Below are 21,661 nucleotides of genomic sequence, written 5' to 3' on the forward strand. Positions count from 1 at the left end.
CGAATGAAAGGTTGTGGGAATTGGCGTGTGAAGGGATAGGAAGAGAAGAGAGTGAGGCAGAATTACAGGAGTATCGGTGATTATTCATTCGGATGGATAAGGGGGTAATGCATTCACCTATGTAGAAGGAAGTGCAATGCTTGCATGATAAAAGATAAATAATATTTTTTGAGAGGCAATTAGCGTGGGAACGAGGTGGGGGGGCTATGAGGGGATGTAGGGAGAGGGGAGTAGGCATAATAAGAGGACAGGTTTTACATCGGGGGCGGTTGCAAGTTGGGGAAATATTGGGAAATTTGTCACGGGGGGGCGCCAAAGGGTTGGTGGATCTCAGAAGGTTTTTGAGATTGGCGGGTCGTCTGTATGCGATAGATGGGCATTGGGGTAGTAAGGATGAGGTCGCGTCATTGTCATGTAGAATTGGGAACAGTTCTTTAAGGAGGGTTTTCAGTCTGTGTGATCCGGGGTAATAGGTGGTGCAAAGGTTGAGTCCTGCGTCAGATGTGGGCTTTTTATTGTGTGGTGTGTGTGGTCGGGTGGAACGGTGGATTTTATTTCGTAGCAACTTTTCTGGGTAACCGCGTTTGAGGAGTGCAAGGTGTAGATTGGCAAGGTATTTGTTGAGAGTGGCTGTGGTGTTGCAAATTCGGTGTCCGCGGATAGAGAGAGAGTTAGGAATATATATATATATATATATATATATTCCTAACTTAACCCATTATTATATATATATATATATATATATATATATATATATATATATATATATATATATATAATAATGGGACGGCACAATAGAACACAAAAAAATAGTAACACTTAAAAGGACACTCACACAGTAAATTGTTTCAGCTTTCGGCCTCCTCTGAGGCCTTCTTCAAGTAAGATTGAAAATATGCTGGAGAGGGGTAAGGTGTCTGGGTGGGGAAGGGAGGTGAGGTGTAGGGAATGCTGGAAGGGAAATTAAAGATGGCGGTAAAGGGTGGGAATTTTGAAAGATCGGAAAGCTAATATGTAGGCGGATTCACGAGTTCTCATCTCTATATTGGTGGCTGAATCAGGTAGGGATTCTAAGATGCTGAGAGAAAAACACTGATCGAATGAAAGGTTGTGGGAATTGGCGTGTGAAGGGATAGGAAGAGAAGAGAGTGAGGCAGAATTGCAGGAGTACCGGTGATTGTTCATTCGAATGGATAAGGGGGTAATACATTACCACACATGGCAATACACAACAGGGGGCCTATGTAAAAGGAAGTGCAATATTTGAATGACAAAAGACAAATAATGTTTTTTGAGGGGCAATTAGCATGGGAATGAGGTGAGGGGGCAATGAGGGGATGTAGGGAGAGGGGAGTAGATCTAATAAGTAGACAAGTTTTACATTGGGGGCGGTTGCAAGTAGGGGAAATATTAGGAAATTTGTCACGGGTGGGGGGCACTAAAGTCTGTATGCGAGAGATGGATATTGGGGTAGTAAGGATGAGGTCGCGTCATTGTCATGTAAAAATATGTGTCTATATATATATATATATAAAAGTGTGTGTGTGTGTGTCTGTGTATATATGTGTATGTGTGTATGTGTGTATATATATATACACACACACACATATATACATATACATACAGTTGGAGAGTGATGAAATTCCTAACAGCTGCATGAACTCTTGGTGTTTTATGCTTTGTTCATTTAGTGTCTACCAATTTATTGCTGTTTATAAATGTTTTGCAGCCTTAATATGTCTTATATTATATGTATTACTAGCTTAAAATCTCTGGAGAAATAGATATTATCATTATCATGCATAGGCCTCTCAAATTACACTTATGCACCTGGATATGACATAGGATTCACGAACAAGGCAAGGATTGAAAGCTGAAGGAGATTTGCTCTCCCGTGACCACTTCTTCAACTTGGACAATTTGTTGATGAGGAAGATGCCAGCCCCTTGAGATTTTCCGCAAGGCTTCATGATCCAAGTACTCTGTGGGGTCTTTCTGTACTCCTCCACAAACATGTTGTAATCCGCTGGCAGGACAAAGGTGACTGGTACCAGGTCCAGGTACAGGTACTGCCTTCCACTACCTGGGTATGACAAATATAATTAAAAACACTATTGAGGAAGGAAACCACCTCAAAAATTTATCCCACAAGAAATATGATGGACAAAAGTATGAGAATGATTCCTCTAAACTAGGGGACTTGACCCAGAGGGCGGTGTATCATGCCAGGGAGTGGTAGGAGTGAGGCCTCTCTGCGGTCATCATCACCAAAATACTTGCAAATTTGGATCCAATAGCATCAGCATAAAAGAGAGAAGAGGAGAGATTCAGATCATAGTTTAGTGCTAATGAAATGAAACATCAGATTTGAGATACACATACACTTGTTATCTATTTAAAAGTGTTTTGGACCCATATGGTGCCATGAGAAGGGACTTAAGAAAAGAGCTGCATTAGACAAAGAATATTTCACGAGAAGGAGGGAGATGATGGCTGAACCATTGAGAAAGGATGTTAAGAAAAGATTAGTGAAAACTTCGACATGGAGCATGGTTTTGTCTGGCACAGAAACATGGTTGCTGAAGCAATGTGATAGTATTATTAATAATGCTTTATTCACCATAGGCAGGTTCAGCATAGCTTCCTCACAAAGCAAAAAATGTGCATCAATTTTCTTTGAATACATCACATGAAAAAAAGGTTATATACGAGGGTCATCCGGAAAGTAGTACCCGTTCGTGCCGCATGAAGTGCTGACGACGCGAGTAGCCGCTGGACGAGGTCAGATAGCTTCAGTGGCTTGTCTGCCTTCTCTGAGCCAAGTTGCGTGACGCTAGCATTGCCTGTGTTGTTTCTGTGATTGTTTACAATGTTTAAAAAAATTGAGAACGCCGCCAGTTGTGAAGTGAGGGCAGTGATTAAATTCCTCAATGCAAGAAACGTTCGCCCATGTGATATTCATCGCCAATTAAAGGAGGTGTATGGAGACAATGTAATGGACGAGTCGTCTGTTCGGCGGTGGTGTCGCAACTTCAACATGGGGAGGGGGAACACACACGACGATGAGCGTTCGGGGAGACCGTCTGTCATTACAGACCAACTGGTGAGCTCAGTTGACGAATTCGTGAGGAACGATCGGCGCGTCACAATTGATGACATCTGTGAGCATTTTCCCAATGTTTCTCGAACAATTGTTCATGAAATTGTTAAACACCATCTGCATTATGCAAAAATTTGTGCAAGATGGGTCCCTCGCGTATCTCAATGAGCTGGCGGCGAAGGACTATGCAGCAGGAATACAGAAACTTGTCACACGTTATGACAAATGCCTTAATTTGCTTGGAGATTATGTTGAGAAGTAGTTTAAAGTATCCTCTTTCAAATAAAATTTTTTATGTTTGTTAATATTTACTTTTGTCTTTTTATTTCACGAACGGGTACTACTTTCCGGATGACCCTCGTACATTACAGAGGGATATATAACAAAACAACATTTAAGACTTTTCTTTACATGATGCACAAAATTCATCCACTGAGTACCAAGGTTTGATAATCAGGTATGCTTTAAGATTACACTTGAATTACACATTTGCAGGAGATGCTTCCAAGTCTGGAGGAGGTATGTAAAATATTTGGCTCCTTGGTGGTATGGTCCATCAGCACTCAAATTGGACAGTCTTGCTCCAATTCATACGTCAAGCTTAGTAGGTGTATCTTGATTATGGATATTTTAGTTTTGTTTGTATACATGAAATGTTCCCTTAACAAATAAGATTAGATTACATACTTAAAGAGCAGCCAGTGGCATGATTTGCAGCCCATGAAAATGAGGCTTGCAGGAGTGTCTGAGAGGAAAGTTTTAGATAGCTCTTATTAAAAAAATTAATAATAGCAGCACATTCCAATGAGAGCCCCTTTGGGGCTTCAATGATGAAAATATACGCAGGCACGTGCATTACTTGTGTGCCATGGTCCCTATTGGGTCATTGCTTACCCACCGGCACCAAAGGCAGAACTAGAGGTTCCCTCATGGCCGCCTTCAGTGCAGCTGGCAACGGCAGATGTCCGCTCAGCCAGAGGACTCCCCTCCTTCTCCAACTCCTTGCGATACCTCTTGATGTTCTTCACCAGCAAGTCCTTCCTCGTCAGCTCGTAATGGTTGGGGAAGTGATTGATGGTCCTGGAGCAGGGAAATGGGTCAACAATTGGGAGTGTGCAAAGGATACACACACCCATAAGCACAATACACTGTATGGCTCACGCTCACAGCAAATTTGAAGAGATTACGATTTAAAATGTTAATTTGGTCTTCATTGAGATGAGTTTAGATAGAAATGAGTATTAGTATTCTTTTATGTATTCAACCAGTTAAGGTATGCTTTGGATGGACACAGCTTATACAATCATACAAAAATATATTTACTTGCCACTCCTGAGAAAAAACACTAGCTGACATTGGACACTTGAATAAGTTCCTCATCTATTCTGCATAGTTCTTTCCTACCATTATTCCATCCAACATGCATAACATCTTCCTTCCCCTTCCTTGCTCGTTAAAGGTTCTCCCCTCTATCACAGTCTTCAGCTCCCCATAGCAAGTCAATCAAAATATCCTGCATCCACCTTTCCTGCCTCCTTTGGATTTGTCCCAACAATCCCTTCACCTCCCCCACCATGCCTAGCACTTCCTTGTTTGTTTTCCTTTCTCTCCATTTCAACTTCTCCATCCTTCTCCACACCCACATTTCCAAAGCCTCCACAATCTACTCCTATCATCTTGCTTCAATGGCCATGTTTCCGCCCCCTACCAAACCACGCTTTATATTAAAGTTTTGACAAATGGTTGCTATACCTTCTTACTTCAGATTTCTGTCGAAAATTCCCTCATAGAGAAAGCTTCTTTTCCCAGCACAGTTCTTCTCCTTATGTCCCTCCTACTTTGACCATTTTGGTTCGGAACATTTCCTAGTTGGGTTAACTGTTTTGCCTGCTCTTGTTTATGAACTCCTATTTTAATTTTTAACCTAGCCTTTCTCTTTCAGGCAAACCAAATAACCTTTGTTTTATTTATATTGACCCTCATTCCATACCTATTGCACTGGCTTTACAATGCACTCAGCAATGTTTACAAACCCTTCGCTGGCTGGCAAATTAAAGCTTGATCATCAGCAAACCTTTCAATTTTACAGATTCCCTGCCAATTTTCATTCCTACCTCTGGTTTTTTCCATGCCTCTTTAATCATTTCCTCCACATATATGGAGGACTATTAAGCCTCAGGCTATGTACAGGTTGTGGATTAGTCTGCTATCCTGCAAATCCACTCCTATTTTCTGCAATCTATACCTTAATTCCACCCAATTCAGGCTATCAATTGCTCTCCCAAAATATAACAAAAAGACATCCTGATTTTATTCTACATGTTCCTCTGTATTAGTGCCCTGATTACTGCACTGTACACCTCTCCCTTACCTGGATCAAACAAGTGATCATCCCCTATGTGATCATTTGACATGCTCTCCATCCTCTTGTGGATGATCCACCTTGGCTGCATGCAAAATCAAACTTACTGTTCTGTAGTCCTCACATGGTGTAGCCTTTACTTTTTTTTTTAATATGAACTAACACTGATCTTACAGAGTCTCCCAGCCAAATTCCTCCCTAATAAATAATACAAATTAGTCCATAAAAACTCTTCCTCCCATGTTTTCCTAAACCTTTTAGCAATTCTGCAGAAATGTTGTCTACCCCACAGCCTTAAATTGATTTCAGTTCCCTTAATGCCCTTTCCATTATGCCATCAAATGAGCCTGGACTTAAGCTACCCTCATCCATGTCATATTTTCTCCCTATGTCTAATTTCACTGGCTTAATTTCTTTACCTCACATTTCCTTTATATATTCCTTCCATTGCTTTAAATCTTCTCTGGCTCAACTAATATTTTCCTGACTTATATTTGATTGTTTGCAATGATTTTTCCATTTCACTCCCTGACAGTGTTTTCACCTTTTTGTACAGCACACCAATTTCAACCTTTCTCTGTAAACTTTCCATAATCTTGCACAGCACCTTCCACCATGCTTCTTTCACCCTATTTCTTTTGGGCCTCAGTTTATCATTAAAGTATTCATACTTCCTTCTACCTAACTCTGTGCTTATATTCTTCCATTTCCCTCTCTCCATAGGAATTTCGCAAACTGGAGTCAACAGCAGCAGCAGAAAAGAGGACTGAACCAGGCAGAATGGAGACCTGGAATGTTTGGACAATGTTGAGGACAGGAAATTTGGGAAATAGAAATTGGGGATTATAGAAAAAGATTCTTTAGGCCTATGAAAGAAGAGATGGAAGGATAACAGGGATAATTCGAGTGATAGTTATAGAGTAGTATGAAATGGAGAGGAAGAGAGCCAGCAAGGAGTGGCAGTAGTATTGAGCAAAAAACTTGGAAGAAGCATAGTAAACATGGATCTGGTGAGTGATGGAATATGATAAGTAGAAGTAAAGTTGAGCCAAGGAACTTGGTCATCATTCAGGTGCACATGCCTACATGTAAACTTGGTGAGGAATAAGTCGACAGAGTACACAATAAATTAGAGGAAACAATTGTTGGTGCGCCTGGAGGGAAACAGTGGAAGGTGATGGGGATTGAACAGTGGGTGCTGGTGAGTGAAACGAGAGATGGGAGTGAAGTAGGGGACTTGTTTATGACCAAGTGACAACCAAAGGGGGAAATCAATTCGGTAGGAGGAATGGTTTAATCATAACTAACAATTAGTTTATATGCCACAATAAACACGAGTAAACAAGGCAAATGCCTCAGGATTCAGAGAGATATCAGTCACCAAGACCAAATAATGGTTAGCCACACGACTTTAAGAAGAGGGTAATTAATTTGCAGTTTCCTTGGAGCAGATTGGGATTCGGAACAATTTAGAGCCAATGTAGTGTGATGCCAGATTAAAGATGATAAAAGAGGGAAAGAAGACGAGGGCATTGAATGTAGAGGCATCAGTTAGGACAAAAACGAAGGAATGCCACGAGACTGCACAGAAAATTATGGGCGATGACAGGGAGCCGGGCACTAGAGAAGAAAAATGGGAAGATATCAATAAAGATGTAGCAAAAGCCACAAATGAAACTAAAAGAAACGTAAATAGGAAAAAGGACAAGAAAACCAAAGATTACAGACAAGATGATTAGAGAGATGGACAAGCAAAGGAAATGGAAGAGCGCAAACACAGAGTTAGGACAAAGAAAGTACCGAAAATTGAATAATAAATTGAGGTGGTAAAGAAATTGAGCAAAAGAAGTGTGGTGAAAGACCCAGTGCAAGGATATTGAATTGTTACAAAGGGAGGTTGAAATGGATACAATTTACTGGAAGGTGAGAGCATTGTCAGGAAATAGGAAGGGAAATGCCTTCCTCTCAATCAAAGGTAAGTTAGAAAAACTATTGATTGAACCAAGGAAGGTGTAAGAGAGGTGGATCGAATATATAGAGGAACTACATTGTAAATTTATTAGCCAGGAGAGGGAGATGAGTACTGTTGACAAAAGGTGGAAGAATCTCAAAAAAAGGATATCGAAAGCTGCAAACAGAACTATAGGAACAGTGAATGGGAAAACGACAAGCATTCATAGGGACTAACACATAAGATGATGTATGCAATCACATGAAATGATAGCGAATGCAGCTGGAAGAAATCCCTTGATGGTGATTGGATTGTGGTGGTAGGCAAAGGGGGAAATGGAAGTGTGGTAGGAGAGAGGAATGACTGTCGTGAGAAAATCATATAGGAGAAACAGCTTATTGTCTAGTTGGGACAAAAAAAATTTGGGTAGGTAAGTTTCCCAGGAGTGCATATGGATTCTGAATCACAATTGTACTGCTCATTAAGTGCACCGCTAAATTTAAGAGAATGTGAAAGGAAAGGACAATAAGAAAATGGAATGTAGGAGAATCAATCGGGGTGAAAAGGAACCCAAGGTCATTGATAAAATTCTGAGCGAGGATAAGGGGATGGGTACAGTAGAAGAAAGGCAGGAATATCTAAAACGAGGGGTAAATAAAGCGGCAAACAAAGCAACAGGAACAATAAATAGAAAAAGGGTTAGAAAGCCATGAATTACAGAAGATATGATTAGGAAGATGGATTAGAGAATGTAATGGAAGAATGTGAAAATGGAATCAGGGAGAAAAAATAGCCACCGATGAACAATGTGAGGAGAGAAACTAATGGGGTGAAAGAAGCATAGTGGAAGATGTATTGTGAAGATGTAGAGGGTTTAGAGGCAGGGTTAAATGGGCACAGAATAGTGAAGGAACTGTCATGATTTAGGTACGATTAATCTGCTTATCTGAGTATATTGCAGAAAATAGGAATAGATTGGAGGGATAGGAGGCTAATCCGCAACATGTCTCAGACTGCTCAGGTGCAGGTGGGGAACAGGGAGTCCGGATGGGCACTGTTAGGAAGAGGTGTACGGCAGGGTTGCCCATTATCACCATTGCTGTTCAACCTGTATGCAGAGGAAATGATCAAAGAGGCATGGGAAGAACTGGAGGTAGGAATGAAAGTGGGCGGGGAATCCGTAATATCAGGTAGGTTTGCTGATGACCAAGCTTTAGTTTGTCAGTCAGCCAAGGGGTTGCAAGCATTGCTGAGTGGATTGGTAATTCAGTGCGACAGGTATGGAAAGAGAATCAATATTAATAAAACAAATGTGATGCGATTTTCTAGAAAGAAAAAGGCTAAGCTAAACATTAAAATAGGAGGGCAAAAACTAGAGCAGGTAGAACAGTTTACGTATCTCGGAAGGGTTTTGGACCAATACGGTCAAGGTAGTAGCGACGTAAGGAGAAGAATTGCACTAGGCAAAGAGGCTTTTACAAGGGGGAGGGAGTTGATGACAGGGGTGTTGAGTAAGGATATTAAGAAAAGACTCGTAAAAACTTTGATATGGAGCGTAGCTATGTACGACGCGGAAACGTGGTCACTGAAGCAGGAGGATAGACGTAAACTGGAGGCTTTTGAAATGTGGGTGTGGCGAAGATTGGAGAAGGTGAAATGGACAGAGAAGAAAACAAATGAGGAAGTTCTTGGTATGGTTGGCGAAGAGAGGGGTTTGTTGGGAGAAATCCTATGGAGGCAGGAAAAGTGGATGAAGGGGGTATTGGCCGGTAGCGGAATGTTGAAGACTGTAATTGAGGGGAGAATGTTAGGCAAACGAGGAAAGGGATGGAACAGGATAGGGATGTTGGACGGGATGAAGGGAGAAAGAAAGTACTCAGAGATGAAGAGGGACCTGATATAGAGTAGGATGCTGGATTTTGTGTTTTGTTAGGAGTCACAAAATGTTCTATTTAGTAGCTTTGTCCATCCAAAAACCTACCTTAACCAGTAGATTACCTAATAATAATAATCTGCTTATACCACTTGAAAAAGAATGTGATGTCAATGAGAATAGTTCAGAACTAGGAATACTTGACCACCATGAAGAAAAGGCATGTGAATATATGAAATCTAAGAAGGCTGTCAGGACCCCTACAATACAACTCTTGAGTTGGAAAAATAATTAAGGTAGAGATTTTGTTGGGTGGTTTGAAGCATTTACAAGGAATATGGCTGGTTGACTCTTAGACGAGTATTGACACCCATCCCAAGAAAGGGAAAAGCAGCAGAATGTGGCTATTTTATTATATACCAAAAGGGAACACCATGGGTACACAATTACCACCTAGTCTGGCCATTTATAATAGAACACAAAGAATCTATTTTAAGAGCTGTGGAAGAAGTGTGCCGCAGAAATAAAGGCAAGACAAGATGAAAGGAAACTCTGTGAAGGAAAGATCAGGTGAAGGAGGCCACAGAAAAAAGAATTGGGAATTATAGGAGTATTATAAGGAAAGAGATGGAGAGAAAAAGCAGGAATAATTGGAACTGAAATTGCTCGATATGGTGATTAATGGGGACATTCGAAGTCGCGATGACAGAGTCACGTTAGCTAACGACCTAAATGCAATCCACACTTGGTGCGATACATGGCAATTGGAATTAAATTTGAAAAAATGCGTAGTAATACATTTTTGGGAAAAGAGTAACACCCCCTCATTTAGTTACAAAGTGAAACAAACAGAAATCTCGAGGGTAGATTCCTTTAAATACTTGGGTGTAACAATTACTCACGATCTGTCCTGGGGAAAGCACATACGGGAAATATGCGGTCGTGCTAATAAAAAATTGGGATTTGTAAAAAGAGTGCTGGGTAAATGTGACGAGAAAGTGAAGGAACGATGTTTTCTTGTCCTAGTCAGGCCCCACCTAGAGTAAGCTGCCAGTAAATGGGATCCTAAAGAGATAAATTTAATTTCAGAATTGGAACGAGTTCAGCGGAGGGGGGCTACTTTTGTCAAAAATTGTTATGACCGCAGTGACAGTAGCGTAACTACTTTGCTAGAAAATTTAGGCTGGGATTCCCTTACACAGCAGCGTTTAAAATATAGATTAAAATTATTAAAAACATTTAAAGATGGGCCATTTTCCGATGACATCAAGAACATAATACGAACCCCAATGTATTACGGGCGGAGGGATCACAAATATAAGATTAGAGAGATTGACTGCAAGACAGACAGATTTAAATGGTCATTTTTTCCAAGAACAATAAGAGACCAGAATTCTTGTAATCGAAATCTCCCAGGAGCTGGCTCGACATAACAGGTATTAGCCTACAAGGTAGCGACTGCGCATGGCTATACGATTATATTTACATGTTTTTTTTGCAGGTTCCCCTTACCTTTCCCCATCCATTTGAAAAACCCTAACCCCCTCATCCCTTACCCTTTCCTCCTGGTGCTGCACCCCATGCCACACACCTTTTTGGTGGCTTGCAGGGTATTGATAAAGATGTAGATGAATAGAAGCTATCAAATAGAAGCTAAAAGTATAGTTAATGAAGGGATAAACAAACATGTGGTTGGATAAATTGAGTTAAAAATTAGAGGAAGATATGAATGGGAAGAAGAAACGAATTCATGGTTTGATAAAGAAAAGGAGACTGGGAACAGATCTACGGCATGCTAAGAGATTGAAACAGCAACATTAATACAGAGGAAACTAAATTCAAAATGTAGGAAATACAGGATATGGGAAGGGAGTGATGACTGTTGGGACAAAGAAGTCAAAGGAAATGAAGGGAAGGAGGGGATCGAGATGGTGCGGGGGCTAACGTACTGGCCTCCCACCATGAGGGCGCGGGTTCAAATCCCGGCGGTGTTGAATATTTTTCAGAGGTATCTCGATCCCTACTTGAGGTGCTTTGTGGAGGGCACTTTGAGTGAGTACGCCGTCCGTCGGATGGGACGTTAAACTGCGGACCCCTTGGCGCCTTTCGTAAAGAGTAGGCTAATGCCGACGCCGGGTTTCTCTCCACCCTTCATCCTTTCCTGTCTATCCCCTATGGCGCAAATGACCTTAGCTGTCGGTCGCCTCCCCTCAAAAACTACTATGAAGGGAAGGAATTAACATGGGATGGCATGCACTATGAATGGAGGTTCACAAAAAGAGGAGAGTCAGCTTGAATTGATGAAATACCGGGAGAAATGATGTAAGTGTCTGGAGTACCTGGAGAGAACTTACTACACACTTTATAATGGCATAGGATGATAAAAGATTGCCGGATGATTGGAAAGAATGTATGATTGTACCAACCCAAAAGAAGATAGACAGGAAATTACTATCTAACTACAGCCATTGTTCTAGAACTAACCTCACAGGTAGGTAAGCTGCGTGAGATGCTCATAGATAGAAAGATACAACCAACTGTTGAGAATGGGATGAGAAGAGCAGTAGTTTTTTCAAGCAGATCAACAGCACACTAAATTTTTGGCTTTTGGCGGCCAGTGAAGAAATATTAGGAGTTTAGAAAAGTATTACCATGAGGGTTTCCGAAGATAAGCAAAGCCTTTGATGCAGTGGACAGGAGGAAAGTATGAAGCATAGATGCATAGAAGTGGAAGGTGACCCAGGAGAGAGAATGGAGGATCAAGGAGAAGAAAAGAAAAGATTTGAATTAACAGAATTTTAAAATTGCAACAGGATCGAGGCAAGGTGTTGTCACTCCAGTTTGCTGTTCATATCAACGAGATATACTTAAAGAGTAAAAGATATGCAATGAAGAGAGAACATAACATTTATACTGTCAGCAGATGCCACCAATAGGAGGGTGATAGCATCCATGGCGTGTTGCATCAAATTCTGGCTTGGGAAGAGGAGGATAAACAATCAAACTTAATATTTCATTATGAATGGAGTGAAACACTAGATGTGAGAAGGGGTGGAGAGCCAGAGAGTGATCATCCATTAACTTAGGGACTGCAGAGTCCCAACTTAAATTGAAAAGATCAAGATAGCTCAAATATCTCAGGGGTTTGTAGTGAGAAAAGAAGCAATCGATGAAGAGATCACCGAAAGAATAGATTTTGATGGAGTTCTGCATGGACAGATGAAAGACCTGATATGAGATAAATATCCAAATGAAGTGAAGACACTAATTCACCAGATTTGCTGCATTCCTGTTTTGACATATGGCATGGAGACGCGGATGATGAGAGCCAAATGCATGCTACAAATGCATAAATAGCCAACCAGAGAACGTCATGGCAGGGAAAATGTTTGAAATGAAAGTACAGGGAATTGGACCAAGAGGAAGGCTACGAATGGCATGGGATTTTATGTTGGTGCACACTAATTAACACATAAGCATATATAACATGTCAGAAAACAATGATATAATAATAATACATCTCAATATTAAAGTGAAAAGATAATTACGAATTGGTTTGTACTTCACCATATTTACATTTATAAAAGACGATTTACGAATATGGTTTTTCGAGAACCACCACCTTAAGAATTATGGAATAAATAGTAGTCCAAAATAAGTTAATGATAATTGTCTCGAGTATCTATTTTTGCAATAGTTTTCAAAGTTTTGGTCAAATCATTTAAAAACTATTCTTGGATCATATCGAAGGACTTACTGATGATCATGCATTCTGTATCCGCTATCAACGCTGAATAAATTGCGGCATGTTTGAGTTCCGGCCCTGCGAATCAAAATTTCTAATCAAAACAAAGTTGTAAAAGAGACACAATGTATCACCGCATATGTGACGGCCTACCAGTAGAAGTTCCAGTCTTCCTCTGGTCCAACTTGGAGCCAGCCACGTTTTTCAAAATTGCTTACTAAAACTGACTTATCCAAATCGGAACAAAAAACAACTTTCATTTTTTACGTTATTGGGACAGATATGATTTTGAACGATACCTCATGTAACCGGGCAACTGTTTATTTATGCGTTGCTAGCTACCGTCTCTCCCACTGAAAACAAAGACGATATAATATTTGATGACAGCGCTCGCATGTTTAGCGAATGCAGTGTACTGTAACAACCTAGTTGAATGCTACTGTAGTGGAATTTGGTTTTCAGTTTTCGGTGACGAGATCAGAGTGAGTAATGATATTAGTCTTATGATAGATCTGAGTGAGAAATATGTAATAGTCTTGTGATATATCAGAGTTAATTATATATAATACTCTTTTAGGACGTAGCATGTACACATTCTTTTATAACTGAAAGTCAGTTCATCGACCATATTCTTTGTGCGTCGAAAGTGCTTCATAAAATACTCCAATGAGACAGTGGTCAAATATTGTAACCCTTTTATTTTGTGATTTAAATGCATGAAGTGCTGGTTTATTTTTGTTGTGATTGGAAAGTCCACTTTACAGTGTGTGTGCGGGTAAAATGAGTTAAAAGATCTCAGTTAATGTAACACGCCAGCAATACTCTTTTGACAAGCAATCGCACTTGTATGTCTACATCACTGATTTATTTTATAGGGATTTGAAAAATTTAGCGGGGATAATATTTTATTATGGAAACCGGTGAATCCAAATGCTGTTGCAATCGCCCGACAGGCAAAATATTATGCAAGGCTTGTGGTAACATCCTCGATGGACGTGCTCGACGTCCATGCCCAGCTCATCCGCAAGTAATTTTACTCATTTGATCTTCTTACCACTTGTGTTCCTCAATTATTTTAGAACTGACCAAAGTTTTCAAGTGCATTGTTTTTACGACAGCATATATAGTCTTGCCGAGATTCATGCTCTAGTTAATTTCGTAATGTTCTCGAGCTGTGTTGTTGCGGAAGCGAAAATCGAGCAAAGAATTGAAGTCTTATCATTTCATGCCTCGGTTAATCATTATAAATCTGTTTTCATAACTGTCATTTTATTTTCAGGTCGTGTTCCTCATGGATAAAGAACAATGCCCAAAATGTAAAGCATATTCTTATTTAATGCAAGAATTTACTGTCGCTGAACGCAATATCGATAATTAAGGGCAAATATTTTTGAATATGGAATTATTTATCTTTCAAATCTGTACTTTAATGTAATTTATTGCTAATAAATATTTTTTTCCAAATTTGAGAAATTTGTAGTTATGTTGGTGCTCCTGTGTGAAACTAAACCAATTGCAATGGTTGGTGAACCTTATTTGATGAAGAGGTGCGGCATTCGTTGGAGAAGGGTATATGCCAAGACATATGTACAATTGTAAGAATGGAAGAGAAATTTTAATGTTTTGGAAAGGAACTCCAAGTTAGTGTGGAATGTGACATAGTGTAAGTAATAATTAAAATTTGTCGTGAGGTGCCGGATTTAACTGTTGTTTATGAATAATGCGCGTTTATCGTTCGATTCAAACTTCACTTGGAAGTTATGGCCAAGGATAATTATGGCAGTGAAGAGAAGTCCGTGGTAAGTTTTTGGTAAAAGTGTTATTAGTGCATTTTTCTGGATTACATCGCATTCAAAACTTGACATTGTTTTCAAGTACGAAGCACCATGTGAAAATGTGATCATAATGGATTCCCGGTACGAGTGCCCAATATGTTTAAATTATTTGGAAGATGCTGTCCTCACTTCTTGCGGTCATCGCTTCTGTTTGAGATGCATAAATCTTTGGCTTGAGTATGATTTTAATTCGTGACGACTTTGCTTTACTTTTGAAATCGGACCATTAACACACAATCAATTTCAGACAGAAAGGGTCGTCATGCCCCATTGATGTGAAACCTTTAAGTCACCAAGACATTTTCCCCGACAACTTTACTAGAAGAGAGATAGTCCAGGCCAAAATGAATTCAACGGCCAAGGTAAGGAATGTTTGGATTTTTTAATATATTTCCATATTATTATTATAACAACTGAAAGCACTTCCTTAATGCTTCTAAGGACTTTAAATCTGAAAATTTCAAGGAAATTCTAAGTATCGATCGCATAACAATGGGAAATTGAGTGCAGCGGTCTAATATTCTTATTGCTTTTTGGAAAATTGAATAATAGTGTAGAAATGACCTTTGGTTTCGTCCAAATTTACGTATACCGATCGGATACTTCAGGTTGATATTTTTTCACAGGGTGTGTGTAATAATAACTCAGAAGCGGATTTGCTTAATGCAACCTATTCTTGACTGGATTCAGTTTAAGCAAAATTAATAAATTTAAAAGACGTGGAAATATTTTCAAAAAAATTTCTTAACAGTTAGCGAAATCTAAAATAATATTATCTTAAGTTGTGAAATTAACGTCTCACTGGTCATATGCAGTGGAGTACCTTGGAGTTGGAGATGAGAGGCATTTTAGGGAGCACCAATTTCCCTGAGTCCATATGGACCAATATGTTAATATAGTGGAGGCTGTTTATCCCTTTGCCATGTTTGCAATTGTTATTTGCAGGTGGGAGTGGTGGCCCCCACTGCTGTTCTGATGCAGGGCCGCAGCAGTGGTGGGGATGGAGAGAAGGAGAAGATGGATCTCTCTGGTGGCAGCTGTGGTCGCCCCCATGACCCACTGATGGCAGCCATGTATGAGAGGATCATACTCCTTGAGCAGAGGGCACATGAGCAGGACATTGTCGTGGAAAACCTAAGGGTATGCACAGTTTGTAAATTATGTCCAAAATTATAATATTGTTAAGACCTAGGGAACTGTGCCATTGATAGCAAAATTCTTGTTTTGATGTTGAAGAAATAGCGCTCTATCAGCATGGTATCTAGAATGATAAGTAAGCAAAGTAAAGGATCAAACGAAATGGTGGAATCTGGAAATCCCTAAAATTGACCTCCAGAATGAGTGGCAGCACCAGAATTCCTAAGCCAGCAGGTTTCCTAATTTTAATACTCTGATGTTATTATTGGCAGTTGAGCATAATGGAAAATAACAGTAATGAACTGTGGTTGGCAAAAATTACTTTTTCTCCTCGCAAATGATATTCTTGCTAATATTGCTGTGTTGCTCTTGCTTTTTGTTTGTCGCTACGAGAAGCGACCTTTCAACATCATTTTGTATGTATAACCATTGCTCAGATATTCTTGCCACCCAATTTGCAGTATCTATCTACTTAATTTTGTCCTTTTTCTTGAGGATGGTGCAAATCTCTGATGTAGAAATATTCACTGTGCGTGATAGATCAGCCATGCTCGTGACTCATTCTCACTTCTTAATGTTCCACTTTTCACTTCGAATGAAATTTTAATTCTCTTATGGCTGCCATTTTATGTTTTTTTCTTCCAGGCCAGTTCGAAAATGATGCACAATATATTATTAAACTTAGGACAAAAAATCTCAAATAATGTCTGAACATTTGGAGAAATGTGTGGTCAGTAACAGCACTAAGATGCTAGCGAAACGAGTGTTAAACTGAAATTGCAGGCGTACAATCTCTGGCAATTTTCCTCTCCTTGTAGCGCAATATGCAAAAAGTTGCTCTCTAAGCAAATCATTTTCAGGGACAATATTTTTGCTCATTATGAGAATCATTCATTAGGTGAGGTGCTCGTTAAGCAAGGTTCCACTGTACAATGAATACTAAAATTACCCAGTGTCATTTTGAGCATATGCCAATAATTTTCTGCACATCCAAATTATGGTAATTCATCCACTCCATTCCATGGTGTTATCATTGTTGGAATGCATTTTCATTAAGTCAATTAAATTTATTTTAGGGAATGTTATGATTTAATCACAGGCATTATATAAATTTTCAACTGGAAATTTCACTAAAATGTGCATTCCAGAGGCCTTAAGAAATTAGTTTATGGCATTCAGTTTAACGAGGTCTGTTCAAAAAGTTCTCAAAATCAATTTAGCACAAAAGATACATCAATTACAAATTATTGGTGGGGTCCCCTTCAAATTAATTTCCTCCCCCACGTATACATTTATCCCAGCAGTGTTTCCACTTTCGGAAATAGTCCTGGAATGCTTCTTCCAGAATGCTCATAAGCTCCTCCATCAAAATTTTCTCTATCTCTGAAATGGTTTAAAAATTTGTTCATTTGAGTTGGGTTTTTAGTCAAGGGAACTTAAAAAGTCACATGGGACTGGGTCTGGTGATCAAGGTGGATGGGGAGCACAATGGTCTAGCTTTTGGCTAACAACTAAAAGTAAGTTCTGGAGATGAATGAGCCATTGTGGTGAAAAAATTACCCGCTGCTCCTCCAAAGTTGGGGCTGTTTATGCCTGATTTTTCTCTTATGTGTTTAATAACCCCCAGGGAGTGCTACGTGTTGACTGTCTGGCCTTGAGGTAGGTATTTGTGATGCTCAAGCCCCTTTGCATTGAACAAAATAGTCAAAATTACCTTGACATTCAAGCGAAGTGTCAAGACTGTTTAGAGTGGGGGGATGTTTCACCAATCACCATTGTGAAGAGTGCTTTTTTGTTTAAACTTCATATCCACAAGCCCATGACTGTTATGTGACCTGTTGTGATTCTGGACAAGAAGGTTTCATCCTCTTCAGCTCAATCAAACAGTGCCTGACAGACTTGAACTCGATCTATTTTCTGGTCTGCTGTCATCAGACAAGGTATGAATTTGGCGACAACTGGATATATCCTCAATTTTTCGCACAGGATTTCATAGCATGAGCCAATCAAGGTGCTACACTCTTCTGCAAGTTTGTTGACAGTCAAACATCGATTTGCATGAACAAGATCATTCACTTCCTCAATTTGGGGGTCATGAGTTGACATTAGTGATCTTCGGGAATGCTCGTCGTCGTCCACAGATTGCTGCCCCTTTTTGAGCCAGTTAAATCTGAATTTCCAATTCACTCAGCAATGCTTGCAGCCCCTTGGCTGACTGACAAACTAAAGCTTGGTCATCAGCGAACCTAACTGATTTTACCAATTCCCCGCCCACTTTCATTCCTACCTCCAGTTCTTCCCATGCCTCTTTGACCATTTCCTCTGCATACAGGTGAACAGCAACGGTGATAATGGGCAACCCTGCCTTACACCTCTTCCTAACACTGCCCATCCTGACTCCCCGTTCCCCACTCGCACCTGTGCAGTCTGATAACATGTACAGGTTGCGGATTAGCCTCCCTTCACTCCAATCTATTCCTATTTTCTGCAATATACTCATTAGTTTTTCCCAATTCACTCTATCAAATGCTTTTTCGAAAGCTACGAAACAGGCAAATACCTCCTGGTTGTATTCTATATTCCTCTCGATTAATAATCTCATTACTGCAATGGCATCACGCGTACCTCTCCCCTTCTTAAACTCAAACTGATCATCCCCTAAGTAATCATTTGCCCTACTCTCTATCCTTTTGTTTATGATCCTAAGAACAACTTAAGCTGCGTGGGGGGATATCAAACTTATTGTCCTATAGTCCTCACATGATGTAGCCTTTACCTTTTTCGGAATAGGAACTAAAACTGATCTCACAAAGTCTTCCTGCCAGATTCCCTCCTCATAAATACTACGGATCAGCCCATATAGCCTCCTCCTCCCACATTTTCCTAAGCATTTTAAAAGTTCCGCGGGAATGTTATCCACCCCCACGGCCTTATTTAGTTACATCTCCCTTCATGCCCTTTCCATCTATCGTCGAGTATGCCTGGACCTAAGCTATCTTCCTCTACGTCATTACCTCTTTCTAACCTTGTTGGCCTGAGTTTTTTTACCTTACTATTAGTTCCTTTATATATTCCTTCCATCTCTCTTGGATCTTTTCTGTGTCAACTATTATCTTACCCAACCTAACTCTTGACTGTTAGCACAGATCTTCCCTTCTTACTTCCTGATAGGGATTTAACCTTGCTGTACAGCGCACCGATTTCACCCTTTCTCTGCAGATTTTCCATATCCTCACACTGCGTCTTCCTCCATGCTTCTTTTGCTTTATTTGTCTCCCGCCTCAATTTATTGTTTAACTCTTTGTACTTCATTTTGCTAACTCCGTGTGTCTTCCATTTCCTCCTCTCATCCATCTTTGTAATCATCTCATCCGTGATCCATGGTTTCCTAGTCCTCTTTGTGGTAATGGTTCCAATAGTGCCTTTTGTGGCTTTAGACAACCCTTCCTTGATACTTACCCATTTTTCTTCTTTAGTACTTGATCTCCCAGCTCCCATGATTTTTTCTACAGCCAACTGATACTCCTTCCTTTTCAATCCATTTAATGCTTCTATATTCCATTTCCTAATCAGCCACACCTACCCCATCTTTTTGAAATGGACACTACATTTCATAACAACTAAATTTTGGTCAGGGTCCATATCTGCTCCCGGGAAACTGTGCGAATTGATCACACTTTTTTAATCCGTGCCTAACCGTAATATTGCCTAACTGATACCATTCTGGGTGCAGCTCCACTGTGGTGAGATGCCTTTGCTGTCGCCTCACAGAGGAACAGGCACTGTGTGGACTACCTTTTGTCTGGCACGTAACCTTTGACCTATCTGGCATCGGTGACCCTACCAGGAGCAATTATCATTGATCCTGCCAGCACAGCTCCTGGGGTCATCAGAACGCACAAAACGTTCCACTATTTCAATGTTGTAGATTTTGGATGTACTGGATATATAATTGAAATTTCCAGAGAAAAGAGGCATTTAATGTAATTCACATATGGTGTGGTTTGGTCGGCAATACCTGTCTGGATTCGTTTAGCAATGCTGAACATTGGTCCTCTGTTGTCTGGTGTCCTAATGTGTGTGATTGGGGTGGGTCTGATTTGCAGAGGAAAGTGGCAGAGCTGCAGGAGCCAAAGGGGGCGGGCACGGCATGGGCCGCGCAGGAGGAGAAGTTGGTGTTGCGCTGTTGCCATGGGCTTTTTGCGTGGAGAATAAAGGACTTTTCAGCACAGCTGGAGTTGATGCAGGGAGCACTCAGTCGACCAGCTCAATCAACGCCGCAAATGCTATACAGTCCACGGTTCTACACGCAGCCCACTTTTGGCTACAGGTTCTGTGTACGTCTCAACTTGTCACCCAGGAACCCAGGGCACCTCTCCCTGGTGGTGCACGTGGTGCGGGGAGATTTTGATGACATTCTCCATTGGCCATTCACCGGTGAGTGCCTCCCTATTTCTCGGTTTCCTCTCAAATAAGTATTCCATTTCTCTGAGGTGTAGTACCAAGCCTATGATTTATTCCCCAAAACTGGACACACCACTCCAAACTGCCCTGCAAAAGTGACGCACACATTTTAGAGACCCATCGGTGAAAACCAAAAATCAATTAATGGTTTATGTGTGCAATCGTCCATAACTTGGTTCGTTGGGCATTATTGACTATCATTCTTTGTATTTCAGTAAAAATCAAAAAAATGATGAAAAATACTCTGGCTTTGGTGTCTTACTTTGGCGTCCATGATACTTCCTCCAATGCTGAAGCTTGTAACTTGCTGTAATTTATCCTAGGCTGTGGGAACTCTTTGTCTCTAATTTTAGTTTTCACTTTCGTGGACACCAGATCAAACCTACCCGTGCTATATATGATGCCTAAGGCCCGATGCTGATCTGTTATTTTTGCCCCCAAAATCGCACATTGAGTACTGCATATAACACATTAGTTTGTGCCATCTGTGAAATTGTGGGTTTTGAGTGATGATCCTGGCTCATGTGTTTTTCTTCTCTCCCCTCCTGAAGGCCGGATCACCCTGGAGATGGTCAACCAGAGGGACTTCCCAAGGGGTGAGAACCTTCGCGAGACGGTGAGTGTGGGAGGGGAGGGTACGCCCAGGGCCTTCTCTCGCCCCCCACCCGATGGACAGCGCTCAACCATCAATCCCAGGGGCTTTGGCTACATGGAGTTTGTGGCACTGGCTGATCTTGAGCCGGGTGGCTTCCTTGTCAATGACATGCTTGTTGTTAAAGTGTGTGTGGAGCAGAGTGACCGGGATTCCAGTCAAGTGAGAGGCTGAGGCCTTAAAGCTTTCATTCACGCACACCTCATTTGAATCAGCCACACTGACATGGCTGGGAAATTTTTTACCTGCATATTTAGGGAATTGTGAGCATTTAACAAATTAACAATATTGTATACATATTATATATTTTATTATTTTGTAATAAATGCTTTTTTCAATACCAAGTCAGATTGTATTTTAATAAGGGTTACATTTGATAAGGCCTTCTTAGATGTAGGTAAATACTACGATGACAGTAGTGATATTAGACTTATTAGGATAGTTAGAAAATTAAAAATATGTTGTAAATAGAAAAAAATTTAATTTATTCTTTGTCATTTTATTTTAGAAACAGATTAATTAAACATTTTCCTATTTTTCTT

At 40.3% G+C, this 21,661-nt stretch overlaps 2 protein-coding genes across 7 annotated transcripts in view; one reads left to right on the plus strand and one right to left on the minus strand.

Annotated features, from left to right (window-relative positions):
• LOC139693349 (polyglutamylase complex subunit TTLL1-like) overlaps positions 1-13,291 on the minus strand; it is a 29,900-nt gene extending 16,609 nt beyond the window's left edge. Inside the window, exons 1-4 of the mRNA XM_071591476.1 lie at positions 13,185-13,291; positions 13,044-13,109; positions 4,050-4,180; positions 1,831-2,083 (exon numbers count right to left, since the gene is read on the minus strand). Of these exons, the coding sequence (XP_071447577.1) occupies positions 1,831-2,083; positions 4,050-4,180; positions 13,044-13,109; positions 13,185-13,291 (557 nt within the window). The remainder of the gene's footprint in view (positions 1-1,830; positions 2,084-4,049; positions 4,181-13,043; positions 13,110-13,184) is intronic.
• A 1,276-nt stretch (positions 13,292-14,567) lies between these two features.
• LOC139693336 (TNF receptor-associated factor 6-like) lies at positions 14,568-21,527 on the plus strand. 6 transcript variants are annotated; one of them, XM_071591458.1, is made up of 7 exons: positions 14,568-14,694; positions 14,790-14,830; positions 14,907-14,947; positions 15,114-15,228; positions 15,812-16,006; positions 20,110-20,440; positions 21,019-21,527. In XM_071591458.1, exons 2-7 carry the CDS (start codon positions 14,792-14,794, stop codon positions 21,291-21,293), a joined length of 996 nt encoding a protein of 331 aa, XP_071447559.1. In that variant the 5' UTR covers positions 14,568-14,694; positions 14,790-14,791; the 3' UTR covers positions 21,294-21,527. The 6 variants fall into 6 exon arrangements, with proteins under 6 accessions (XP_071447559.1, XP_071447557.1, XP_071447558.1 ...); XM_071591456.1 differs by having other exon boundaries at positions 14,907-15,043; positions 21,019-21,526; XM_071591457.1 differs by having other exon boundaries at positions 14,568-14,830.
• The last annotated feature ends 134 nt before the right edge of the window (positions 21,528-21,661 follow it).

The sequence above is a fragment of the Hetaerina americana genome, unplaced genomic scaffold (assembly GCF_022747635.1).
Source record: "Hetaerina americana unplaced genomic scaffold, ioHetAmer1.1.p SCAF_47, whole genome shotgun sequence".
Classification (NCBI taxonomy): domain Eukaryota; kingdom Metazoa; phylum Arthropoda; class Insecta; order Odonata; family Calopterygidae; genus Hetaerina; species Hetaerina americana.